Here is a 25,885-nt window from a genome sequence, read left to right on the forward strand (position 1 = left end):
CTGGGATGAGAGCACATTGTTTCACAGTCTGTAGTATGTTCCTGCTGATGCGGTCAGCCCCACTATAGCGTATGAATGAATTAATTAATTAATGACTTCACCCATCCGCGCATACAAAGACACAGGCTTCATCAGCCGACTATAGATAAGTCCATCAGATATAAATCTATATCTTTCCTAAAAGATGTCATCAGTAAATGAAATGATTGCATCAATGTCTAAATATTATCTCTCCTGACAGATCAGATCCACACAGTGACGTGTTCACACATCACCTTTTATTGGACAGCTCGCTTTCTAAGAGAACTGATTGGTCAAGAGGCGGGACTTTAGCACTCACTCAGATCCTAGCCCGAGCAAAACCTGCACCGACCAGGCTAGTCGTTCAGCCTAAGTCACCATGGTGATTTAGCTCCGTAAGACATTAGCGAGCTTCGTAGTCCAGCACACACTGATTAAATCCTGGAAGTTAGCGCGTAAAGAGATCATCTCGCTTCGTAACATAGGCCCCTAGAATAATGACCAATATGAGCGTTTGTTGCTGTCTTGCTTGTTATGATTGCATTTTGTGCATTTCTGCTGTCCTCTTTTGTATACATCATGTAAAATGTGTGTTTGTTTGGAGTCATATTGAGTATTTATGTTGTCTTTTTGCATTTTTTTGAGAAATTTTTGTGGATTTCTGTTGTTGTTTTGCTTGTTTGTTCGTACTGCGGTTTTGCTGAGTCATTTTTTTGTATTTCCTTGACTTTATAGTGGTTTTGTGTGTTTTTTATGTCTTAAACTGTATTAACCTGCAATGTATGTTTGTATATTTTTCTGTCATTTTGCACATTTACTTTGGGGACTGCATTAAATTAGACCTCATGTGGCCCCCGGGTCTGTTTAAGCTCAAAATAATTTAATCGCTAATTTTTTTTCAACCAAATTATGTAAAAACAGCAAGAGTGTACTGTATGTGAATGTGAAGTCTTACTTTGCCGTATTTCTGTGCGTACGAGCCCGTGAGCAGCGAATGGAAGACGATGATAGTTTCATCCAGATCCCACACAAACACCCTCTGTGGACCACAACAAAAGCACAGTGAAAACATCTTTCTTTTACATTAGATTCATGATGTAAGTTGGAAAAAAAACAAGATTGAACTCCCTCTCTTGTAAAATATCTTAAATATTACTGTCTTTTCTAATAATGTTTATCCACTGGATGTGCAGATACACAGTAGAAGACAATTTTTAGATATTTAGTTGACTCATAGTATCTTGAGATTTCTATATATTAGACATCAAGCAGCAATTTGTTATGATTAGAAGACTCATTAATGTGAAATGTATGGGATCAAAATTAAAGCACTGTCAGAGAAATACTCAAGATATCAGATACAAAAAGAAAAGAAAACGGTCCAAATTGCTGCTTAAACGTTTGTTTCCATCTGCACTGTAAACACTCTTATTGACATTTTCGGAACAGTTCTGCGCAATGCATTGTGGGATGTGGAGTCCCTTAAACAGATGTATAGAAGTGTTTTTACTTCATTTTTACCATGATTTGTTGTGTTTGTCTCCCAAAAAACTCAAAGTGATTTCCCAACACATTTCTGGTTTTTCCAAGGAGTGAAATTTACAGCAAAAGATTGGCAGATGTTTATTTCCAGGTTTACACGGAAAGATCTAAATCTGGCCAAATGAATTGCGGAGTGAGATGCTATCACAGGGAATACCGGGAACAAACTAGAATCTTGACTGGTACAAAAAAAATAAAAGCTTTTCAGAAAATGTCAATAAGAGTGTGTTTACAGTGGAGATAAAAACAAACTTTTTAGCAAGAATTTTGACCTTTTGATTTTTGCAGTAAATTATGTTCGAGGAAGTTGATTTCATCTAAAATAATTATCGTTGGTAGTAGCTTTAAGTTGAAATATCTGGTATCTTGAGTATTTCTCTGACAGCGTTTGCCCCCCCAGTGGTCAAAAGTTTTCATTATAGTTTTCCCAAATTTATTCGAAATTTTTTTTTTTTATATATAATGTACACAATATAGACATGTCTTTAGTGCCATTAAACAGTATGTATTACTGTTAGTTTCATGTCACAGAGGTTAGTTCTACCTCAAGTTTTCAGTGAAATGGTACCAAACTTTTGAGACTTTAGGTTGGTTCTTCTTCTGTTGTGTAATTCTTCTCCACAATGTAAATAGTAAAGCTACACTGCGCCCAGCAGTTCATATATGATACTGCAGCAAAAATATAGCAGAAAGCGGCCACCGTTCTGATTTTTTCATTAATTTACAACATTAAACAACACAAATTTTTGTGTCAACATTATAAATTGTGTTACTAATCATTTTTGCATTAATTTACATGTTACACACATTGTGGTTGACGCGAATCTCGAGGTGCTTTACATATTTAATTCTATCTATTTTTTCTTTTGCCCCATCCACCCCGGCAATAATCTCAAACTCCACCTATGGTTTACATTGAAGATGAAAACAAATTGTTTAGCAGCAATTAGGACCTTTTTCCTTTATTTTTGGAGTAAGTGATTGATCTTTGAGGCATTGACTATTATTTTATCTAAAACAAGAAGACAGAAGACGAACTTCTCATTTTTGAACTCCTTCAAGGTATTGATACCCTGAAGCCACACACCAAATTTGGTTATCCTAACAGTTTCTGAGAAAAGCGGTCCCCTTTAACTTGGACGGACTGATGGACAGATGGATTTAGCTCAAACCTGTATCTCCCTTCCACACTTTACAAAAAGTCAGCTAGCTTCATGCTAACGTCTATGGGAAAACCCATGTATATGCTCATGCTAACATTTACCGCGATCGGCAGTGATTTATATAACTCACCGTTTATGCTTAACTTTCACATACACAGTCTTAGGAGTGTTATCAAACAGTGCACTTAAACATACTCACAAGCATATGTTTTTTCAAACTGAAAATACAAGAACTTGGTTAGTAGAGACCAGTAGGTCATTGGCTTTCAAGATGGCGACTTCTGATTACTATGGCAACAGTGGTAGGTCAAAACACACAAACTCACCCAGAGTAAAGAAAAAAGGAACAAAGGCAATAAATCTGGAAAAAATAATTGTGCACTTCCCATTTTCGAACTCCATCAAGGTATTGTTACCCTGAAGCCAGAATTTTGTTATCTTATCTTAAACGGTTTCTGAGAAACGCTGTCCCCTTTAACTCGGACAGACAGACGGAGCCCAAACCTATATCCCCCGACTAATAATAAATTAGTGTGAGTAACAGCTTTAATTGTTAAGCTAACAATACGAACAATGACATCTCTGACAATTTTTCTTTTTTCGCCTTTATTTTGAAACTACAACGAGCAACATGACTCAGCAGGATCCAAGAGCTGAATATTCAGTGAGTCTTCGTGGGGTGTCTTACCTCTAGGTCACTATCAGGGGGAGGAGAGGGATTATTTTTGCGGCCCCTGCCTCGAGACTTGGACCCCCCACTCCGGCAGGCTCGGTCATCCAGCTCTTTGATGGGCGTGGACGGACTCTGCACTGCATCAAAGTCTCCTGAGAGAGTTAAAAACACACAGTTCAGCCTTTCTACGCAAATTTAGAACTGAGTGAATATCAAATATCTGCATAAAGCTGCACAAGGCGATCACAAAGCGTTCATAACAGTTCTAACAGTGATTTAAGGTTTGAGTGGATCCCAGAGATGTAGACTTTGCTCACCAATAAGCCCGTGTGTGTCAGGCTTTAATAGACAAATCATCTAAAAAAGTTACTAAGAAAGGATCACTGCTACTCGGACTGATTCATGACAACATGCACATGAACAGATTTAACGTAGGCGTAGACTGTGCAATAAATAAAAAACGACTACGAAATCTAATGCTTTTCGCAAATGTAGAGCAGATACAATCATCCATGGCAGCGTACACACAACACACACACACACACACACACACAAAGACATTCTTGCACGTGCTCCCACTTCCAAATCCCATATGCTCTTACCACCCTGTGGTAACTAGAACCAGACTTTAAGCTTCAGCTTGAATATTGTTATGTCTCAATCAGGAACAAAAAGAAGGGAAAAGTGAAGGAGCGAGTGGGTGGATGAAGGAACAAAAGCAGAGAAAGAAACAAGTTATGAAGTGGAGAAAAGAGTAAACTAGAATAAGTGAGGACGGCAGTGAGAGGGAAAGTGCCAGTGACAGGAGGAATGATAAGCTCTTTTAATCAGACTTCCTGAATTACAGCCAAGATAAACCTCAAATTAAAGAAAAATCAGGTGAAAAGTTGACCATGACACCATTCAACTCTTATTCTTTTCTACTTTTTCTGACTTATTTTCTACAATGTAATACAAACCATGGCTTTCTCTAATCAAACTTAAATTAACTTAATGTAAACACAGGCAAAATCTGTAATTAGTAAGTGAGATGCCATGCAGGTTAAATAAAGCTGCTTCCTGTGCTTCATCATGGCCTTTAGCAAAGATGGAAGCAACGCATTACATGTACTCACGTTATTGTAATTCAGTTGCTTTTATGGGTATTTGGTCATTTTTTTAGTGTGTTTCTAAATCAGTAATTTTACTTGTACTTAAGTACGTTTTTAAAGAAGTAAAGTAATTTGGTACATTCCTACACCCAACTGTTACTGAGTAAATAATATTTTTTTGTTTTAAAATGATCAACAAAAAACAACAATCATGTTCTCCCACCCACTTTCTTTGGTTCAGGTTGGCGATTTTTTTAAATTATAAATTGAATTAATTGGTTATTTTTATTAAAAAACAAAAATGTACATTTTGACAAACCTTTTGTTTTACACAGATGCCTTTGTGGAAAATAAATTAAGTCCCAATTGTGCAAGATTTGGTCTTTTCCTTTTTAAGTTTATACATGAGATGTTTACTGTATCCAAGGGAACTGTGGAAAGATTTATTACCAAAATTAAACATGGGGTGTGAAAGTAACTAGTGACTTTTACATTGAGTACTATTTATTTGAGCTACTTTTTACTTTTATTTAAGCATTTTATGTATAACTTACTTGTACTTGTACTTGAGTACAATCAAGTAACAGTACTTCTACTTGAGAAGGACACATCAGTCAGGGTTATGGTCAACTACAATTACGTCTTCAATCATCCATGTTCAATTACATTTCAATTATGATTAAAGTTACCAGTATTTTTTCCCTATTACAATTAAATTACAATCATTTTTTATCCTCAGAAAGTTAATTATAATTAAGTAGTTCTCAATAACTAAAGTTCAACTACAATTAATCATAATTATTTAGCCTGAAAAGTTCACCTTCCTCTTTCTATTAGCATCTCTTATGATAACGGGTCCTAAATCAGCTGTAAAATACACTAAAAACAAATATCTATCATCTAATTTCTTTCCAATCTATTGATTACCTTGTTAGGCTTCCTAATCAATAAAAATGTAGCTTTTAATATTTTTGGTGTGACATCTGAGACTTTTTTGTGCCAATATACGCCTCAATTTAAATTTTTTTATAATGGTAAAATATGGGAACGCTTGATACTAAACACATTTTAATAATTGTTAACTACATATGTGTAGAACTGTACATAGAACTGTAACATGGGAAATTACAATTGAGAATTGTAATAGAATTATTAATGGAAATTTCAATTACAGTACAATACAATTTCAATGTCAGTTATCTAAACTGAATTACAATTTATTTACGAACGTATTTAAAAAAAAAATTACAATTACAATTAGAATTATGCAATAATTGTAATTAATTATCAATTACGCAATTACAATTATAACTGACCCCAACCCTGATATCAGTACTCTTTACATTTCTGGCCTTGAGGATATTTTTGAACTGGTCATTTTAAAGAGTGGAAAAAAGGATTATGGAATTGTGTGTGTGTGGGTGGGTGTGTGTGTGTGTGTGTGTGTGTGTGTGTGTGTGTGTGTGTGTGTGTGTGTGTGTGTGTGTGTGTGTGTGTTGTTTACACAAACCTGGCTGCAGCTCAGCAGCCTGTCCGGTTATAGCAGGGGGGGGGTCCTGCAGCTGGTACGCTGCTGTGGAGCCGGTGCCATCCACGCTGTTGGAGGTCATATATGGCCCGTAAGTGGATGCAGGGTAATACTGGGCATACTGGTTTTGGCCAAACGTATATGAGGGATAATCCTGTGGACACAGTGACATAAATCATCAGCACATAAAGACATTCCATGTGAAAAAAAAACAAGGAGAAAGCAGGAAATAGATTTTTTTTTTTTTTTTTTTAACATCCATACTCCTGGGGACACATTTTTACAAGTGTTCACTTCTTAAATCTTTTATCCGCTCCTTTCTTTCTTTGTTTTTTTTTTTTTTTCCTTTCCTTTTCTGAAACAATTCAAACCTTGTGCTGACCCAGTGGAGATGGGCACTTTTATGAGGCGGCTCTTTAAACCTGTCACTACATCCATCTCTCTACGTTCTTATAAACCGGAGCATACCACATGCATGTGCACTCTCTGTACAGCTGCAGCACACACACATTGTGTAGGCAGACAGTCAGACTCTACTTTATTTTCTTATAAACGTAATCACTCATATATCGTGGGTGTGCATGGGATTTTACAGATCTTTAAAAAGGATTATGACGGGTTCTTTTTAAAGCAGGCCGAGATCAAACCGAGTATTTTGTCATGAAATGAGATCGATTGTTTTTTCATGTCTACAGCTTTGACTGTTTTTGTCCCATAACATGATTAATAACCGTATATTCAGACATGCACGTAGAAATGTCTCCACCATATTTCCCTGGTCCACCCGCACTGGCCCAAACTCTCACGTACTTCCTGTAAACAGCCACATTTATCACAGCCAGACATTAAAACTCCCCCTTTAAGCATTTTACTACCTCAATATAATTCATCATATGGACATTCTGAACAAAACACTCTTTCACTGAGAAATATTTTCTGTTTGTCTTTTTTGTTCCTATAGCAAGGGCTTGTAATGTAATCAAACTTTATTTCTGAAAGTAATCCCTAATGAGGAGAACAGAACCACACCTGTGGTTTTTAAATTTATATTACGTTAGCTCCATAATCCATAAGTGTCTTGATCAATTGTTTTTTTCATCCTTCAATTGAAAACGATCCTTAGTGAACCTACGATCAGTGAACATTTAAATAAACCTGGACTAGATGCATTGTTGCTTTTTAACAAACCCGCTAACCTGTTATATTAGCACTCTGCTGCTGCTGCTGCTCCAATGTGAAAGCAAATCCCTGCGTAAGTGGTTTATGCAGCTCAAATATAGCCTCAAAAGTCAGTGTGTCCTCTTCATTGGTCCAAGAAAAGAAAAAAAAAATGTTAAATTGGAACAAGAGGAACTGATGCTGATCCTGACCAACAAAAATAAGATGCCAGTGACTTTACCCTCTGTGAAACCTCATCTTCTATTGTTCTCTAATCCTAAAGTATGTCAACTATTGCTTGGAGATCTGGGGCAATACCTATAGCAGTCATCTGCCAGTCTTATATAAATAAATAAATAAAGGTTTGTATTCAGTGAACTTTACTACAGACGTCAGTAGATGTTTTAATGCAGATCAACCTCTCAGTGTCTTTCACTTAATGCTCTGTATCCACAATGTTATAAAGAAAATTACCGTTTGCACAAAAAAAAAAAAAAAAAGTAAAGCAACACAACATTAGTAATGATGTGAACACGTCTGTGGTGTGTGATGTTACTAATGTGTTTCAGAGAAGAGTGTTAAGGTTCATTAAAGTGTTCAGAAACGGTGTTCAGATGGGCGGAGCCAGGTAGAAACCCATGGTTTCTTCGATAAAACCTGCCAGCGACCAGGTTTAGTTCACGTACAATGTTGCCATGGTAACATACTCAGAGAAGAACATACCTCGCGTTTAGGAATGAGATACTCAGACTTTCCTTCATTTGAGCCTGAACATACTCAGAGTTAGAACATACCATAACTGCTTTATGGAATACCCCTCAGAAGTTTAAACTAAGCCTGTTGACACTCCACACACACGTTGCCCCCAAGTGTGAGGGGCCAGGTGGAAGCCCCTCCCACTCGTGAGTGTGCACACCTGGTTTTCTTAATGACACAAACCAGTCACTGTGGGTGAGCTGGGACAATGGCAGTGGATGTTTAACAGCTACAGAGGAAAGAGTTCTTTACCCTCAGTTGGGACTGGAAAGCTGGTAAGAACCTCGAAATAACCATGGTGTCATATAAACTTCTGTTGCTTGGACAATTTATTCAAAAGTAATCTGGAAACTTGGACTTAAACATTGTTTAGCAGTGAAACTAAAGTTGAATGCATTTCTTGTTCATTAATTTGTAAAGTTTATTGTTTAACAGGAAATATAAGGAATGTTTATTGAGTTTGATACTTGTTGAATTTAAAGATTTATTCAGCTTATTTAAGGTTCCATGTTAGCTGTGTAGCTAAAACTAGATTTGGTTAATGTGAAATACAAAGTTAAGATAAACATGGTTAGAAGTAGTTGTTTAAAAAAGGTTTACATTGCTTAAAAACGCTGTGGTCTAAAACTGGGTTAAAGTATATTAAGTTAACTTACTTTTAACAATCTGATTTTGTTAAAAACGTGTGGTTAAAAAGAATGATTATTCATATTTGATTTGCATCTTTAAGACTTGAAAATTAAATACTATACACACATGTTAAATATTGTTAAAATTTGGTTGTTAAAATGCAAGTAAGCTATGCACGTAATGCTGAAAGCACAGAGCCATGTGTACCTGCTGTAAGCACAGAGCCATGTGCACCTGCTGTAAGCACAGAGCCATGTGTACCTGCTGTAAGCACAGAGCCATGTGTACCTGCTGTAAGCACAGAGCCATGTGTACCTGCTGTAAGCACAGAGCCATGTGTACCTGCTGTAAGCACAGAGCCATGTGTACCTGCTGAAAGCACAGAGCCATGTGTACCTGCTGAAAGCACAGAGCCATGTGTACCTGCTGAAAGCACAGAGCCATGTGTACCTGCTGAAAGCACAGAGCCATGTGTACCTGCTGTGTGGCAGTGTAGTTGGCGGGGTTGGACACTGAGTTGTTGGTGGCGTAGAGGCCTGATGAGGGTGTGAAACTGGAACCTGAGGACAGAAAGTCGACTTAGATGAAGAATACGACACATAAAGATTTAAAAAAAAAAAAAAAAAAAAACGTAATCTGGTCAAGCTATTTTCTGCGAGGCTTAATGTTGTCTAATGAGTGCAGCAGTGGAGTAGTGATCTGACCTGGCATCTGATAGGGCGAGTAGGCCGTCTGTCCAGGCTGAGGTGTAGTGAAGCCAGGGCTGTAGCTGAGGCCTGTCTGTAGGGGAGACTGACTCTGGGAAAGGCCCGTCTCAGTCTTAATGCCTGGAAGCATCACACCAAGATCTGCATCCGGAAAACAGGAAAACGGACAAATTATTTAAAAAATGAATCTAAATCTGGCTTTATCACATAATGCATATTTCCTTAGAAATGATCATTTCAGTTGTTATTTAGCAAATATGTAGTGCCCTCTGTCAAATGTCATACAATCATTTGTAGTGGAAAAAACAAAACAATTTTAAAGATTTTTTTCACCAAAGCAGGCTTTCCTTCAGTTGCAAACGACACATTTATTTTACTATAATTTTAACAACTTAACCTTTGTTAAAATGTTTTTATCAAATGACTATTGACAATCCTAAAAGTAGATTTTTTTTTTTTGCTTATTAAAATAGCGTACACATTACATCTTATACCCTCAGTGTGCTAACAAAGCTGATGCAGTATATCTACCTTGTGTCTTGTCGCAGTGCTCAATCTTATAAATATGAATCTGAGTTGTAGTTTGTCTTTTAATGATGTGGGAGTAATATGGAAGGGAGTGTGGAAATGTCTGTCATGTGTTTGTGTGTTGACAAAGCGGCTCTGAAAATGGATGAATGGATGGATGGATATTTGTGTGTGTGCTGCCTGATGGAGCGCTGGGTTGCGAGTGTGTATGCGTGCCTGTTGCAGCGACGGCATCGTGTGTGATTGCTGTGTGTTGCTGCTGAGCTCCACTGCATGGAGTTGCTCCGTTCCTCAGACAAAGGTCTTCGCTGTCTTTTTTTTTTTTTGCTGGCTCTGCCATGATATAAGTTTAAGAAAAGTGAATTTGTAGACAACCGTGTGCTAGATTATGGCCAGCCCCGTGGTCATAATCTAGCTATAGTTTGTATTGGGCTGCCGTAAAGCGTACGTCTTGCAACCGGGTCGGAGGCAGGGAAAGTTGCAAGTGCTGTTTTCTGGCCAGAGACAGCAGGGGGGTAAAAGACCCCCCAACCACCCCATAAACACTTGTATTACCCTCACAGGGACTATGAGAAGGATTTATCAAGGTGAAAAAGTTACTTAGTTGTGCTTTAAGTGCAGTGATTAATGTTCAGTTCAATGGAAATTATGCCAATTTAAACCATTTTTTTTTATTATTCTTTTCTTTAAAAGAACATTTTTAATACTGTATATTTTTTCAAATATGTTCCTAAATTGATTTATAATCTACCCAGCAGCTCATTGTGCTGTAGATGTATTAGTGAGTGCAGCTAAATGTGTATTTAACTGTGCATGATAATACCGTAGGTAGAGAGTCCATAGGCCTGTCCAGTCTGAGAGTAAGCAGTGTAGACCGTGGACTGCTGCATGCTGCTGAACTGAGGTTGACCAGCATACGTGGGCATGGGGGGGGCTGCTGGCGTGGAGAGGATGTGAGGGTACGGCCTGCATGGGGAGAGGAAACAAACATGTGCATGTCACTAGTAATGAAATTTGTTGTTTCATAGGCAAAAGCCAAAAAATGTGAGTATATTTGGCAGCTGATCATGTTTATACTGCTTCATAATACTTCTTTTTCAAACAATTGCACTTACTTTGATGGGTAGAGGGGAGGGGAGTACTGGTGGGCTGAACGGGGGCTGTACCCACTGCTGGTGATGACTGAAACAATAATATAACAATGCATTGTCCAGTTAAAACATTTTGATGATTTTAGTTTGATTTTGTAAACAGATTGAGTGAGAATTCTAGTAAGATTTTTTTAGAAAAACGTGTTAAGTTTTCATTTCTCAGACACCTTTTCCTCAGGAAATCCACTTTGATAGTCCCTCTTATCTCCTTTCCTATCCACCTTTCCTTGACCCCATGTATGACGTCACAGGGTTAAGGAAAGGTGTTAGGAGACTTCCTAAAGGAGTTAAACGTTGTCGCCCCAATGAATTGTGGGTCAGCATTATCTGGTCTCCTTTGGTAAAGGATGCATCAGTGTTTCCCAGGCTAAAGGAGGTTATAAAGGAAGCATTGGGCCTCCTTTACTTAGCTTTTAGAGGATTGGAATGCTCCTCATCATGGCCGCAAATTCAACACTTAAGGTTAAGGAAAAGTGGATAGGAAAGGAGATAGGAGGGACTATTCGGATGCTCCCCCAGTCTTCGTCAGAGGCGTCTGGTGATTACTTTGAAGTTTCCTTGACTTCCACGTAATAATTCCAGCAAGATTCAAAATAAATGTCTGAATAAATGAAACCTTAACATAACATTTAGTGAGATGTAGAAGATTTCTGTGGCTGGTTTTTACCTGAGCCTGCGTACGTGTCCAGTGCTGTATCGCCTGAAGTGGTGACTGTATCACTGTTGTTCATGGGCTCTGTTTTCACTTAAAAAGGAGGCAGTGGATCAGTGTTAAACTGTGCCAGAAAGCCTTTCAATTACACGCACACACAACAAAAATCTAAAACAAACCATGCACTATATGAGCACGTATTGTGCAGGATATCAAATGCAAATACTAAGTAGTTTCGCAATTCTCAAATGAACCCCAAGCAGTGCAAAATCCAACGCTAACCTTCAGATTTTATTCATACATTGGAAAGGAAATGTATGAAAACCATAAAACACATGTTTAAAAACTCGATGATGTGGTATATAATTGGTAGAGAGTGGGGGAAACCCTACAAGTCTATGTGACCTCTCCACGTGCTGCATCAAATTCACAAGCACAGAAACATCACAGCAAATAAAAATCACCAAGAGCAAATCTGGCAGAAGAATATAATTATAACATCATTGTGACACACACAGTCCAGCTGTTTTTCTAGGAGTTCTGACCACCCGGATTCACACACACATGCACCTCTGTACCATAGTCCTTGGAGCCTGGGGCAGGGGGCGGGCTGCTGCACCCCAACAGCCAATCAGCTGTGTTTAGAACGGTCATACTTTCACCTATAGGGGCGTAAGGTGGGAAGTTGGTGAGAATATAACTAGGTTGTACATGTATCTGCCTACTTTGATCTCTCACATTCTAAACATGCAGTTAAAAATGGTAATAATCCAAGGGGTGACACTTAAAGCTACCCCTCATAATTGTTTTATTTAAATAAATTCATAGTGTAGGCATCATTGATCAATAAATCGAAGATTATTTGATAGAAAAAAAGATGTAAAAGGTTGTTTGTTTTTCACGTATTGCATTATGGGATGTTCAAGGTAAACCTGTTAAAGGATGTAAAAAAACATTGGCGTAAGCAGCTTTTAAAACACAAACAATAAGTTTTATTCACCAAATTGAGCACTCCTGTTGCCTTATTTCCCAAATACTTTCGCAATATTTGTTTGTTTAGTCAATGTCAGCTTTAGTCCATAACACAAGCCCAGGAAAAAGTTGATTTTTCAAAATAAAAGGCTTGTACTAGGCTGCAGAGTCCTGCTTTTACAAAGTGCTACCACTGTTTTATGTAATTTCTGCTTAATACAAAAAACTTATTTTTTTAAGAATAAAGTAAAATATAAGAAATGTATTTAAAAAAAAAAAAAAAAACCTGTTCCAAGTTATACATTTCTACCATTTTAAAGCTAAATAACATTCTTATAGAAAATTCTAAGCATTCTCTTTGTTTTTAATCACAGTCACGGTGGAGAAAAGAAAAAGCAAACTTGTTAACAACCTGGACAAAGTCCATGCTGCTGCTTTTCTGTTACATCTCACAAACCATAAAACCCAAATGCCACAAAACATCTGAGAACTCCATTTAATTCAGAACGACTTCATTAATCCCCTCAGGGAGCAATAGAACCCACTGGACATGATGTAATAAAGACACGTGTTGCTATGGCGATCACCCACAGGCATGAGCGTGGGCTGATGTCAGGTGAGGGGAATGTTGGGTATGTCATTTGTTTTGGCTGTGCATGTGAGTGTAGTGTAGTCCCAGCTCTGCATGCTAAAACTATTAACTGTGAGCTCATCAAAAAGTGATTTATTGTGCTTCATTGCTGCTCTTATTCTACCCCGAGGACATAGTTCTCTGTGATCGTGTGTCCATTGATGCACCAAGATAAAAGAAGTTAGCCTCCTGCTAATGGATCAAACATACGTCCATCACCATCATCTTTATTCACCAAAAGCTCTATGTAATCAGTGGTACATCTTCACTTCATGGTATCACCATCCAGCTATAAGGAAGCGTCCGCATCACCACAATCTCCACGAATAATGATTTTGCAAATGAAATTATTAGCATTTTTCTGTTTGCTGCAACTTTAGTGCAAAACAAACGAGTGAAAGTTACACAAATTAAGAAAAAATTGTGGCATTTGTCACATTAGCATTTATAAAAGTAGTCGCACAACTAAATATTTACCTTAGTGTCAAACATAAGGCGCTGGACTTTTGTTTGAATGTTTGTAAAACACATGAACACGTGGCATTCCTCTAATTAATATAATTAATGTAAATATAATGGAGACTAAAGGATACCGTACATTACTGTTAAGCCTGAAATTAAATATGGAAATATATAATCAATCTAAATATTATAATATAATAATTTTCTATCTTATATTTTTTTAACATTTTCAACCAAAGTAATACATTTTTCATTAAAGTAAATTTAATATTTATCAGATTTTTCAACCCTGGATAAGACGCTAATCTATCACAGGTTATGACAGAGCCAAATATACCTTTATTATAGATATTATATGATATTCTACTTGGTCACTTTCTCATTTAAAATGTTTTCAAACTTTTGTTGTTGTCGGTACCAAATGCATCTTGGGAAACTTGGAAGTATACTTTAGTGGGAACGTTCATCATCCTAATCATACTTATAGTATATAGTAGACAGTATGTACTCAATGAGTGTGTAGTATGTTAGTAACCCTAACCTGTTTACTTTTGCCATTTATTAACATATTAAGGATAATTTATTGAAATAATGAGAAAACATGTACTGGTATCCTCTACTTTTCAATGATTAAAACCTTTGTTTGCCGCTAACCTGGTGTCATTCTACTCATTAGCATCGTACAAATTCTCACACAAAATATGAAAAAAAAAAACTAAAAGCTTTAAAAAGGTTAATGAACATGATTCTCACCTCCTGTTCCATTTGTGGTGATGGAGGGGCTGCCCAGGTTGTTCTTGTCCAGTTTGGAGCCTGTAGAGTCTCCTCCTCCAACCCGGTTATGAGGACTGGCTAGGTCCTGCATTTCCATAGACCTGTCGGGGCAAAAGGAAGTGATGGAGGGAAGATTAAATACAATACTTTTTCATATTAGCAGCTGATCAACGTACATTACAGTAAAATAACACTGAATGGACAAGGTTTCATCGTTGAGTTTTAAAGGCTTCCTTGAATAATAATCACAAGATGATGAATTCATCCTTTCCTGCTACATGGAAATCCTATTGTTTATGGTTACTCCCTAATTAACTAATGTTTCTACTCCAAACACTGGGTGAAAGGTTAGAAAGCATTAGCATCAAGCTAAGGTTAACTAGCTACACACTTTGAAATAACTCAGTCCTAATTTGCAGAGGTGAAAGTCATTGATTACAAGTACTGTATATTCCTAAATCAGTGATTTTACTTGTACTTAAGTACATTTTAAAATATTAATAGAAATTTGTTACATTTCTACACCCAATGGTTACTGACTAAATTCTTATTTTGTTGTTTTAAAATGATCGCATCACATCATAGCCGACCAATCAGATTAAACGTAATATACGGCGCCAAAACAGCATTAAATGCTTGTTATTTTCTCAGTTTTACAGTTCATGAATGTAACTATACTTAGAGCCTGAGAATTTTATTAATTTTAAATTGAATTTATTGGTGTTGTTTTATTTTCCAAAAAAAAATTGTTCATTTTGACAAACCTTTTATTTTATACAGATGCCTTTGTGGAAAATAAATGAAGTTCCAATTGTGCAAATTTTCATCTAAACCTTTTTAAGTTTATACAATAGATGTTTACTGTATGCAAGGGAACTGTGGCAAGATTTACTACCAAAAATAAACATGGGGGGTGAAAGTAACTTTTACTTTGAGTACTATTTAATTGAGCTACTTGTACTTGAGTATTTTATGTATAACTTACTTGTACTTGAGTACAATTTCAATCAAGTAACAGTATTACTACTTGAGTAGAATATATTTATACTCTTTACACCTGGTTAAAAGACAGGGACAGTAAAAGTAGCATCAATAGTTAGAGTGAATAATGATGTCTGAGCTCTTTCTTGGTCCCTGTTTATGTGGATGCACTGTTACCATAGCAACATTTATCTCCATCAGATCATAGTAGACAGCACAAGAAATGCGCACATATGAAAACCAACACAAACTACTGGTTTGTGGCCCACTGTATAGCCACAAACCCTTAATTTGATAGGTCTTGTGGTAAAAGTCCTATTAAAGTCAATTTTCTGACCGTGCGTAGCTTCCAGCATCTCATTTGAACATCCGCGTGTGTGTGTGTGTGTGTCGACCCTGACTCATGCTGCCCGCACGTCTGTCTGTCACACGGTTGTGCTCTTGTGTGAAACATCAAAGCCAGAAATGACAGGACAGAGATGGAGGGAGAATTAAAGAAATGCGGGCTTGGTGTGTTTGTGTGTGGGGTGGGGGGGGCAGGGGGCTGTGTAGCAGTGTACATATGTGAAGCTTTCTGTCTAAATGCTGTACTGCAGGATAACATCGCCACACATGACTGCAACCCACAGCCAGAGTGACAGGTATAAACATAAAGCCCTCAAATGGAACAACCAGACTCTGCTTTTGGGTGAAAAACAGAGAAACTACACAAGATCAGCATTTAGATAAATTCCCATCTATTTACAGCTGAATGTTTATTGAGCAAACCTTACTTATTACCGTTTTTATACAGCAATCCATCAATATTTTTAAACACCACTGTCACTCAGAAGCAAAAAAAAAAAACAGTTTTTGCTTGTGGTTTTCAAACGTTTTTGGCTCAAGTCCCCGCTTTCTCTAACTTTTGAAACCAAGTACCCCTTTTGTCGGACTGGAACATTTTGGGATTCTCAACTGGTGGGTCGGGACCCAAAAGTGGGTGGCCGAGCTGTACTGGGTGGGTCGCGGAAAGCTAGCCAAAAAAAAACAATTAATGTCTGTCATGTGTGACTTGTCTTTTATTTTGAAAGAAACTTTTCTTTTGCCAGGCGTACTGTGTAAAGCATGTTGCACAGCAAAATATATAGATTTATGTTTTAAAAAAGATTATATATGTGTGTTTTCAACAGCTATCTATGAAAAAAAACTAAGTTTTATTGGTTGAATTAAATAAAAAAAAAAAAAAAAAAAAGTGGGTCGCGATTGGATGCTGAGGCAAAATGTGGGTCCCAGGGTGAGACGAGTTGAGAACCCCTGCTATAGAGCACAATGATGGAATGAATGAGTGATAACACACATTTTAAAGAATATTATTTTGTAAATAAGTGGAATGAAACAGTATTTAGTGCCATCTGAATATATTTATTTCTATAGGTTTTAGTATTTACCGTCATCTCCCTCCTGGTGTGGGACCAAGACTGACTTTTATTTTCAGTTCATGTTCTAATCAAGATCTTTTCTATCATCATTTTGTGTTTTTTGTTGTTGTTTGTCTGTTTTTATTATTCAGTATAGCATATTCAGTATGCTTTCATTTGTCAATTTTCTACTCTCTCTAAAGTACCCCCTGTAAAGCTATTGCGTACCCCCATTTGAGAAACACTGATCTAAAAAACAACTGTTTTCATTTTATTTTGTAAACTCTTAGTTCTCCCTCCATGTTTTGCTTGTGTTTCAGCAGAAGGAAATGAATCAGTCTCCCCTCCTTGTCGCCCCCTTTTCCCTCTGTTATGGCAGAAGTTGGTGTTTCATAAACTCTTTACTGGTTTTTACATTATGTCTGCTCTTTGAAATAACACTGATTTTTTTTTTTTGCTGACTGTATGTTTATGACGTTAAACAAACGCAGACAGGCTTGTAGTTGAATAGAAAGATTAGTGATTGATTTCCTTTAGATCAGTGGTTCCCAAACACAGACATAAGCAACTGGCGGCTCGGGGACCACATGCGGCCCTCGATCTAATTTCATACGGCCCCCAAAGTAAATGTACAAAATGACAGAAAAATACATAAAGCAAAAGCAAATATACAATAAAAAATGTAAATAATTACAACATTGCAGGAAGACACAGGAAATACTCCAAAAACACACAAAACTACTACAACAATGAACAAAATGGCAACAGTAATGCACAAAATTACTCAGAAAAATATACTGAATTACAGAAAACGACAACTTAAGTATACAAAAAACAAGAAAAACAAACCCACAGTACTACAAACAAGCAAAGCGACAGCAGAAATCCACAAAAATTACTCCAAAAATTGCAAAACGACTCCAAAAAACATATATTTTACAGGAAAAATACACAAACGCACAACATCAATACACAAAATACCTCACAACTAGCAAGACAACAACAAACATGCACAGAATGACAGAAAAACATTTTTCTTTCCTGTATTATTGCTCAGATTGCTCATTATTCTAAATGCTGACATGACTGTTGATCATGTGACCCTCCGATCAAACAAACACATTTTTGTGGCCCCGCTGTGATAAAAGTTGCCTACCTCTGCCCTAGGGGTACAGGAGCACGTTGCAGGGGGCACTAGATTTAACAATTTATTAAAAATAATCAGGAAATGTTCCTAGTTCCTTTTTAGGCTATTTTTTGGGGACAATTTCACCACAAACTAACAAATAAAATACTATATTTTTTGTAATTTATTGAAACAGGATTATTTCATCACACAAATGACAATAGGAGACAATAATTAGCTACATTTCACATAGGATTAACTGTATTAACCGTATTAACTGTTGAAGTAGTCACACAAAAATTGCATTTGTATTTTATTTTATTTTTTAAATAAATTCCACTTTAAATTTCACTCATTGTTTAATGATTAATGTTGGAGACACAGCTCAGGATTTAGGAGCTGTTCCACAAATGAGAAAGCATATGAAATTATGCAGAGGGTACTTATGTTATGAAGAGGGGGTACACATGATTTTTGCAAAAACGATTGGGAAGCACTGCTTTAGATTACAATTATTTGACTATATGAGCTTCTAATTGTGGTACACGATGTAAAAATATTAACGAGAAAATAAGATATTTTCTGTTTTCTCACAATGAATAAAACCTACAATTTATCCAAAAAAATGTAACATTATCGTTTCCCACGTGACTAAATTGATTTAACGCCATTGTCTTGCACTTTTTTCCGGACAATTGGATTGAAAAAGCATGCATATTTTATACTTTGTGTGTGCGTGTGTGGTTTCCCAGATGCTGATTGCTCAGGGAAGTATGGTGCTGATGACCTGATGAATACTGCAGTGAAACCTTAACTCCCAGCACCATGAGCAGAAAAACAAGGACACGCACATAGCCATACACCGACCAAACACACACACACACACACACACACACACAAAGCAATACATATCCTCTTCTTTTGTTTGCGTTACACAAATAAGACACATAGGAGCGTACCTGGTGTCTGAAAGGTCTGGAACATGAGAGTCACTGTGTGATTTCTTCACCTGCAGATAAACAAGAGCATAATGCCAACTAAATAAATACATCACAGTACAAGATCTTATATCTGATTGGAGAGTATGGACGGATTTTTTTTTTTTTTTTTTTTTTTTTTTTTTGCTGATTATACTGTTTTATTTCAAACAAATGCAATAATACAAGAAAGAAAATTACAATAACCAAAATATTTGATGCAGACAAAAAATAATTACATATATTACTGCATACACATACTTTTTTCTGTTCGAAATCAGTGGGTGGAAGTATAAACGTATTAGTCCCACCCCTTTTCCTACATTACAGTAACAAATAATGTAATTTTCAGCATCCTGTTTTCCAACCATTGCTGCTGTTAATAAATTAATTTTCTCCTGTTTATATGATTTTGATTATAAAAAAAACACACGCACTTTCAAAATTGTCATACAATATAAAGATATATTTTCTTTTAAATTGCTTGATATTTGGACACGCTTTAATTTTAATTGGCGGAATCTTATTCCACATACTGATAAACGGACGCACAGACCCAAAATCAATTTTGTAAGCCCCTCCTTTTTCAATAAACAATGAACAAACAAATAAAAAATGGATGAAAACGAGTAAACTAATCTTAACAGAAATCTCTATGAAAAACAAAAAAAAGTACATTTCAATATAATACATTTTGTTCGACAATAGATGGGAAGAAGCCTATGCTTGTCAAGTCCTGTACCGCCGTTTTTCACCATTAACAAATGCAAAATCCAATGAAATAAACTAAATTAAAAATACAAATAAATACTTCAATCGATCCATTAAGAAAAACGAAACAAAAAACAAAATGCACAGGTGCCATCAACATCTGTGAGATTTAAATTCTTACTAATTTCTGTACTTTTCAAAGATATATCTTTTGTAAAAAAACAAAAAAAAATTGAACTACATTATATTCATACTTAGTTTAATTGTCATCTTCAATAGTTTGAAAAACAACTAAATCTGCAAACTCTGACTTGAGGAACAATGAGTTGGTATGATCCAAATATCTAGTGTTATGTATATAGCGTTATGTATATAGCGTTATGTATATAGCGTATTGTTCTCTACTGCAGTTATTTAAACATTGAGCTTTATATAAATTAAAATAAAAATCTTCAATTAATGGCTGCAGCAATAACAGGGGCGCTAAGTGGCGTTTAAGTGACAGGTATTAACTTTCCCTTCTTCACCCCTGACCCAAATCCATCCTGAACTCCAGCTCTGTTCTCAACCTTTTTAAAGAGACGTAAGGGTCACGACTGGGTCATGTTAGGTCACAGCAGGGGTCTCGCTCTTCACCTTTAAACCGTGGACACCACCCTGAGCCTTGACATTGAGGGCGGGGACACAGTTGGCGGTGTCAATCACTGAGTGCTACGTCTGTTTATAACACCCAAACGAAGAAGAAGAAGAAGAAGAAGAAGAAGAAGAAGAAAAAAAAAAGGAATAAAGAAAACACACTTCATCCTCTGCACGTTTCCACCGCAGCGTACACCCCCCTGCGCTTAAACACACAGAGTGGTTTTGTGCTTTTCGTTCTGTCTATCTGTCTCTGTGTGTGTGTGTGTGTGTGTGTGTGTGTAGAGTGAACCAGTGGTTCTCCATTAAAATTCCTCCCTCTTATTTGGAACAGGAACTAATTAGAACAGTAAATGCAGGGCGGAGCGAGGACCAATGTGTACCAGCTGCCCCATAATCACTATGTCAACACACTGTCGAAGTGTAGGGCACGCGTGGGGTGCCAACACACACACACACACACACGCGCGCGCATGGAAACACACATTCAAATGTTCACACAGTCAATTTCACCCAGGCAGCATATATTCTCGTCATTTGCACATTATCGCAATCACAGGTAAGTATACATAGAAAGTGCTTGGCTCGGCAAATACGCAAGTTTCAGAATGTGGAAGCGAATATGTTTTGTGTGTGTGTGTGTGTGCATGTGTGTGTGCGCGTGTGTGTATAGAGGACTGCATTGTGCTGTTATGGTTCTGATTAGACGATCCTGCTGAGAACGAATAAGAAGCAGCACTTACCCGTTTAAGACGAGGTTCAAAGGTTAGCTAGTGCTCTCGTATGGATCACTTTACACACACACACACACACACACACACACACACACTTTGAGCCTCACACACGCACACAAACCACTTTTATGTCAAGTTTCATGCTTTGCTGAAATTTAACAAGGCTGTCAGTCACGACATCAACAGCAATCCACATGTAACGCACACGCGGAGCCGCTCAATATACGCAGACACACACAGAGTGCCCCAAGTTCACTCACAAACACACACACACACACATGTGCACTGACAAGCTTGGATGCTTCTGTCTCGACAGGATCTGTAAAAACACGAGCACATGCAGGCTTTGATCCTGAAACGCTTTTATCCTCTTGCTTTTCCTCAGAGCAGACTGTGCTGTCGCAGCTATTTCCCTTCCTCGCCGCGTCACTATTTATGCATCACAAACGTTAACTCTAACCCTTCTTTAAATACATTTATTACACTTCGAAGTAAATCCAATAAAAAAGTTAAATATAAAGTATGCATCGTCTAAGTTTTCCTGAGCACGTAATCAATCTCATTTCCTCCATTTTAGACTGATAAAAATACATTTAATCAATTAAATACAACACGTCTTGTAGAGTGAAGAGTTAAAAAATGAAAAGCATGAAGAAGAGAATTCAACAAAGCAGCCCTTAGGTGGCCGTGAAGCCTGAAGGGCCCATTTGTGTCACCCGAACCACTTTATTAGATGACCTTTAACCTGTCAGGCTGAGTGACCGCACTAGAACACTACCTACCCACCCTCAGGGACTCCCCGAGGGATAAATTCAGGTATCAAAAGTAATTAACACCAATAACTATTGTTTAGTTCAGGGGATTATAACGCACCATGTTTGCGTAGACTAGTATTTATCTTCTACTAGACGATAAAATTAGGGAGAAACCAATTGTGACCCTAAAAAAATCAACTCTTTGTTAATACATTCCAAATTTCTATAGTGTGTTTTTTTTTTTTTAAGTCACTCACTCAACAAAATAAAATGTTGGCACATGAAATCCACAGAGATGATTTGTGTCGTACAAAAGAGGAACAAGAGAAAAAGATGAGTGGTAATACTGGTGTGTGGTAATGTCTGCAACGCGACACGCGACACGATGCGTTCGCTGCCTCACACGCAAACGATGCATTTAAAAAAAATAAATAAATAGTTATTTCAAAGCACTTTTTTCTTTTCTTACAAAAACTTTTGAAGTTGCACCTGAAGGAAAACATTTATGGCCAAATACATTAAGTAGGAAAAACACTAAAATTGTTAATGTTCCTGTATTTCAATTAAATTAGTTCTTAAATGTAATGATACAACCAACAATTAAGGTGAATTTTAATTGTGCAATTAACATAAAAAATGAACAAAAACAAATACAGAAATTATTGTGTGTGGCTTCTATTAATCAAAACATTTACTACAGTATGTATTGTTATTGGTATTATTATTTATTCTAACCTTTTTAGGCGTTTTAAATATTATGCACGTTGAGCAAATCTTCTCTCCATCTTTTCCTTTTCATTAATTGGTGCACAAACGCATTTATCCCAATGCAGACGTTCAAAAGGTGAAATAGTTGAGCATCTTCTGGTCTTACCTCAGGGAGCAAAGATGATAGTCAGCAGTTCTGTACATCCATAAAGCATTAAAGACTTTCACGATCCACCAGAGTCGCCCCCATAAACGGAAACGCACGCACGCTCGTCCAGGTCTACCTGCTTCTCTCTTTCGTCTTCAGGAGTTTTTCTTGTTTTTATAGTTAAGGGGGGAACATTTAGGGCTTGTGCTGTTTCCTTGTGTTTCGTACACATTCACCAGCTTAAAGAGGACAAAAAAGGCAAAAAAACAAACTGGGATTTTTTTTTTTTTCTTTTCTTGCTGCTTCTGGGGTCAAATCATGCTCAGCTCCCGTCTTCTCGACTCCAGTAATGGGGAACATTTCAGTCGTCCTGTTTCCCTCCTCCTCTGCCTCCTCCCCTTCTTTTCCTTCTCTCTCTCTCTCTCTCTCTCTCTCTCTCTCGACTGTCACTCATTAAAACTCACTCGAGCTTACGTTTAAAGCCAAGCAACTTTTTCAAGTGGAGCAGATGTCATTTTCCTATGTGGGTTTAATCTCGCAGCCACAAAATAATCTTAATTGTCAAACTAAATGGCTTATGAAAACACTCTGTCGAATTCAGTTGGGAAAACATAACGAATTTAAACTGAGTTCAAACTCTGAAATGATTCAGGTCTGGTAGAGCAGTGTTTCTCAAATTGGGGTATGTGTACCCCTATAGTTGCGCGATAGCACTACAGGGGGTACTTGAAAAAAAGAGAGCGAAGATAATTAACAAATGAAAGCATTAAAATACGGGGTTTTATAATATTTATTTTTTGTTGAAAAATGATAATCGTACTAAATATTACCAGCGACTCACAAAATGAAACAAATATACTGAATAATAAAAAGAACAGACAAACAACAACAAAATACACAAAATGACACCAAAACACACACACACACTAAGAGATAAACATACGTACTATTACCACTAACACACAAAACGATAACAAAGACACACTAAATGAGAAAAATACATAAGTTCACTCCAAAATTCACACACACAAAAAAAAAACAGAGAAACGTACAAAACGACACCAAAAACACACACTGACAGAAAATCATTCAAATAATACAAACAAAAAACACAAAAACAACAACAAAAACACAAAATAAAAGAAAATATACTGAATAATAAAAAGAACAGACAAAACCACAACAAAATACAAAAGAAGACACAAAAAACACACAAAATGATCTTGATTAGAACATGAACTGAAAATATAAGAGTCAGTCTTGGTCCCACACTAGGAGGGAGATGACCGTAAATATTAATAAATAATGGAAATAAACAATTTCATTCCACTTATTTACAAAATGAGATTCTTTAAAATGTGTTATCACTCATTCATCCCATCACGATGTTCTATATTTGTTTTTTTTCATAGAATTCTGAGTAAAATGTGGTAGTGGAACAAAACGTTAGAGAACCACTGTAATGTAGAGCAAGACTCGTCGTGGATTTTTCCTCAATCTCTTCCAGAGCAGTAGAAAGTCTGTGTTGGACCATAAACTTCACACCATGCTATTTGGCACCCTCCCCCCTCCCTCCCCCCTTTACCGCACACACCCACACCACACACATCCACCTGAGCGAGCGCACACACACACACACACTCTCAATCGGCGTTAATTAGAACCACACGACCTGCACATGTGTGTGTGATATAGGACGTGTAGCTGAGCTGCTGGCATGTGTAGGAGTGTGTAGTAGTTCAAGACACACACACACACACACACACACACACGTATGAGTGTTCAGAGGCCCTTGTCTGAAGATGGCACTCTTTCACTGTGAACACACCCACTGTGCATCAATCAGAAATCACACCAACAACAGCAAAATGAATAAAAACTGTGACGATAATTATGCTTTTTTCCAGGTTTCTTAAAGTTGTAATACAGTAGAGGTGAATATATTTATAGATCAATGAAGTCCAGGTCAGGTGATTCAAGCCCAGGTCCTGGAAGGCTGCTATCTCCTCATAATCATTAGCATCAGTAGAGATTTTTGATTATTAACAATTATCAGTTACATTTTCTGTAACTGCTGATTATTGATCTTCTGTTTAACGTCAGCCAACTGATGAATTATTTGACTTCTCTTTTCAGTAACACTTTAAAATGCCTTCAGTTTTGTATATTGTAATTATGGATTTGTAACGTTCACATTTGAACAGACGCTCGGTACCTGTCAATCTGTATCACTACTCAACAGTAGCACTTTTCTGGTACTTTTGTATGGTCATAAATGGTAAATTATAAAATCTGAAAATGTTCCAATTTACTTCTTGCAATCATAATAACAAACTGTAACAAATATATCAAACCAACATCCAACTGTTTGTGTTGTATCACAAATTTCTTCGCAGTGTAAATGAACATACAAATTAGGAGGACTTGCCTGGTTTGTTTTTTACAATTTGAACAACGTAAATAATCGATTCATGATCATCAATTATATATTTGCAATAATTGATTATCTTTTTTCCACCACCCAAAGTATCAGCACACCTTATACCTAGGTTAGATAATTGGTCCAATCTCTGCCATATAGAGTAGAAAATCAACCACCTATCCATCCATTAATCTCACCAGTATCCTGCAGGACGTATGCATTAGGAGTGTGACGATATCTCGATATATCACGATATTTTTTCGCACGATTGATTATTGATATGCTTGTGCCAAGTATCGATTTTTTTTTTTTTTTTTTTTGGATTTAAAATTTGTTTTATTATTTTCAAAACCTTTTCTGCTTTTTCACTAAAATGTGCAGGTACGTCTTCACAGAAATGTTGTCACTGTTTGTTGAAGGAACCAATATATTGTTTACTGGAATTAGGGCTGGGCGATATGGCCTTTTATAAATACCGCGATATTTTTAGGCCATGTCACGATACACGATATATATCTCGATATTTTGCATTACCCTTGAATTAACACTTTGATGCACAAAATCACACCAGTATGATGATTCTATATGTCTACATTAAAACATTCTTGATCATACTGCATTAATATATGCCAATTTTAAACTTTCATGCAAAAAAGGGGATATCACAACTAAGTCAAAGTTGACATAACTGTATTTATTAAACAGTGAGTGGCTCAAACATAAAATTGTCAACAGAAAGTGCACGTTCTGTGCAAAATTGTCACAGAGACATTTCAAAACAAGACATTAGTGCAGGATGCAACTCACATGGCATTTCAAAACACAAAATTAAAGTGCACTTTTTGTACATA

At 36.8% G+C, this 25,885-nt stretch overlaps 1 protein-coding gene across 11 annotated transcripts in view; it reads right to left on the minus strand.

Moving 5' to 3' along the window:
- eya4 (EYA transcriptional coactivator and phosphatase 4) overlaps positions 1-25,885 on the minus strand; it is a 64,866-nt gene that overhangs the window by 11,625 nt on the left and 27,356 nt on the right. For 7 of the 11 annotated variants that reach the window (XR_003672946.1, XM_028439371.1, XM_028439366.1 and 4 more), the window contains exons 3-13: positions 18,903-18,952; positions 14,419-14,540; positions 12,179-12,262; positions 11,616-11,693; positions 10,913-10,979; positions 10,621-10,763; positions 9,267-9,410; positions 9,040-9,122; positions 6,001-6,172; positions 3,415-3,551; positions 977-1,060 (exon numbers count right to left, since the gene is read on the minus strand). Coding sequence is in view for 10 of the 11 variants with exons in the window: in XM_028439371.1 (XP_028295172.1) it covers positions 977-1,060; positions 3,415-3,551; positions 6,001-6,172; positions 9,040-9,122; positions 9,267-9,410; positions 10,621-10,763; positions 10,913-10,979; positions 11,616-11,693; positions 12,179-12,262; positions 14,419-14,540; positions 18,903-18,952 (1,164 nt within the window). In the remaining variant the exon portion in view is untranslated. Of the gene's footprint in view, positions 1-976; positions 1,061-3,414; positions 3,552-6,000; positions 6,173-9,039; positions 9,123-9,266; positions 9,411-10,620; positions 10,764-10,912; positions 10,980-11,615; positions 11,694-12,178; positions 12,263-14,418; positions 14,541-18,902; positions 18,953-22,630; positions 22,972-25,885 lie in introns of those variants that run through there. The other 4 variants (XM_028439369.1, XM_028439370.1, XM_028439364.1 and 1 more) reach the window with 2 other exon arrangements.

The sequence above is a fragment of the Gouania willdenowi genome, chromosome 24, assembly GCF_900634775.1.
Source record: "Gouania willdenowi chromosome 24, fGouWil2.1, whole genome shotgun sequence".
NCBI classification, from domain to species: domain Eukaryota; kingdom Metazoa; phylum Chordata; class Actinopteri; order Blenniiformes; family Gobiesocidae; genus Gouania; species Gouania willdenowi.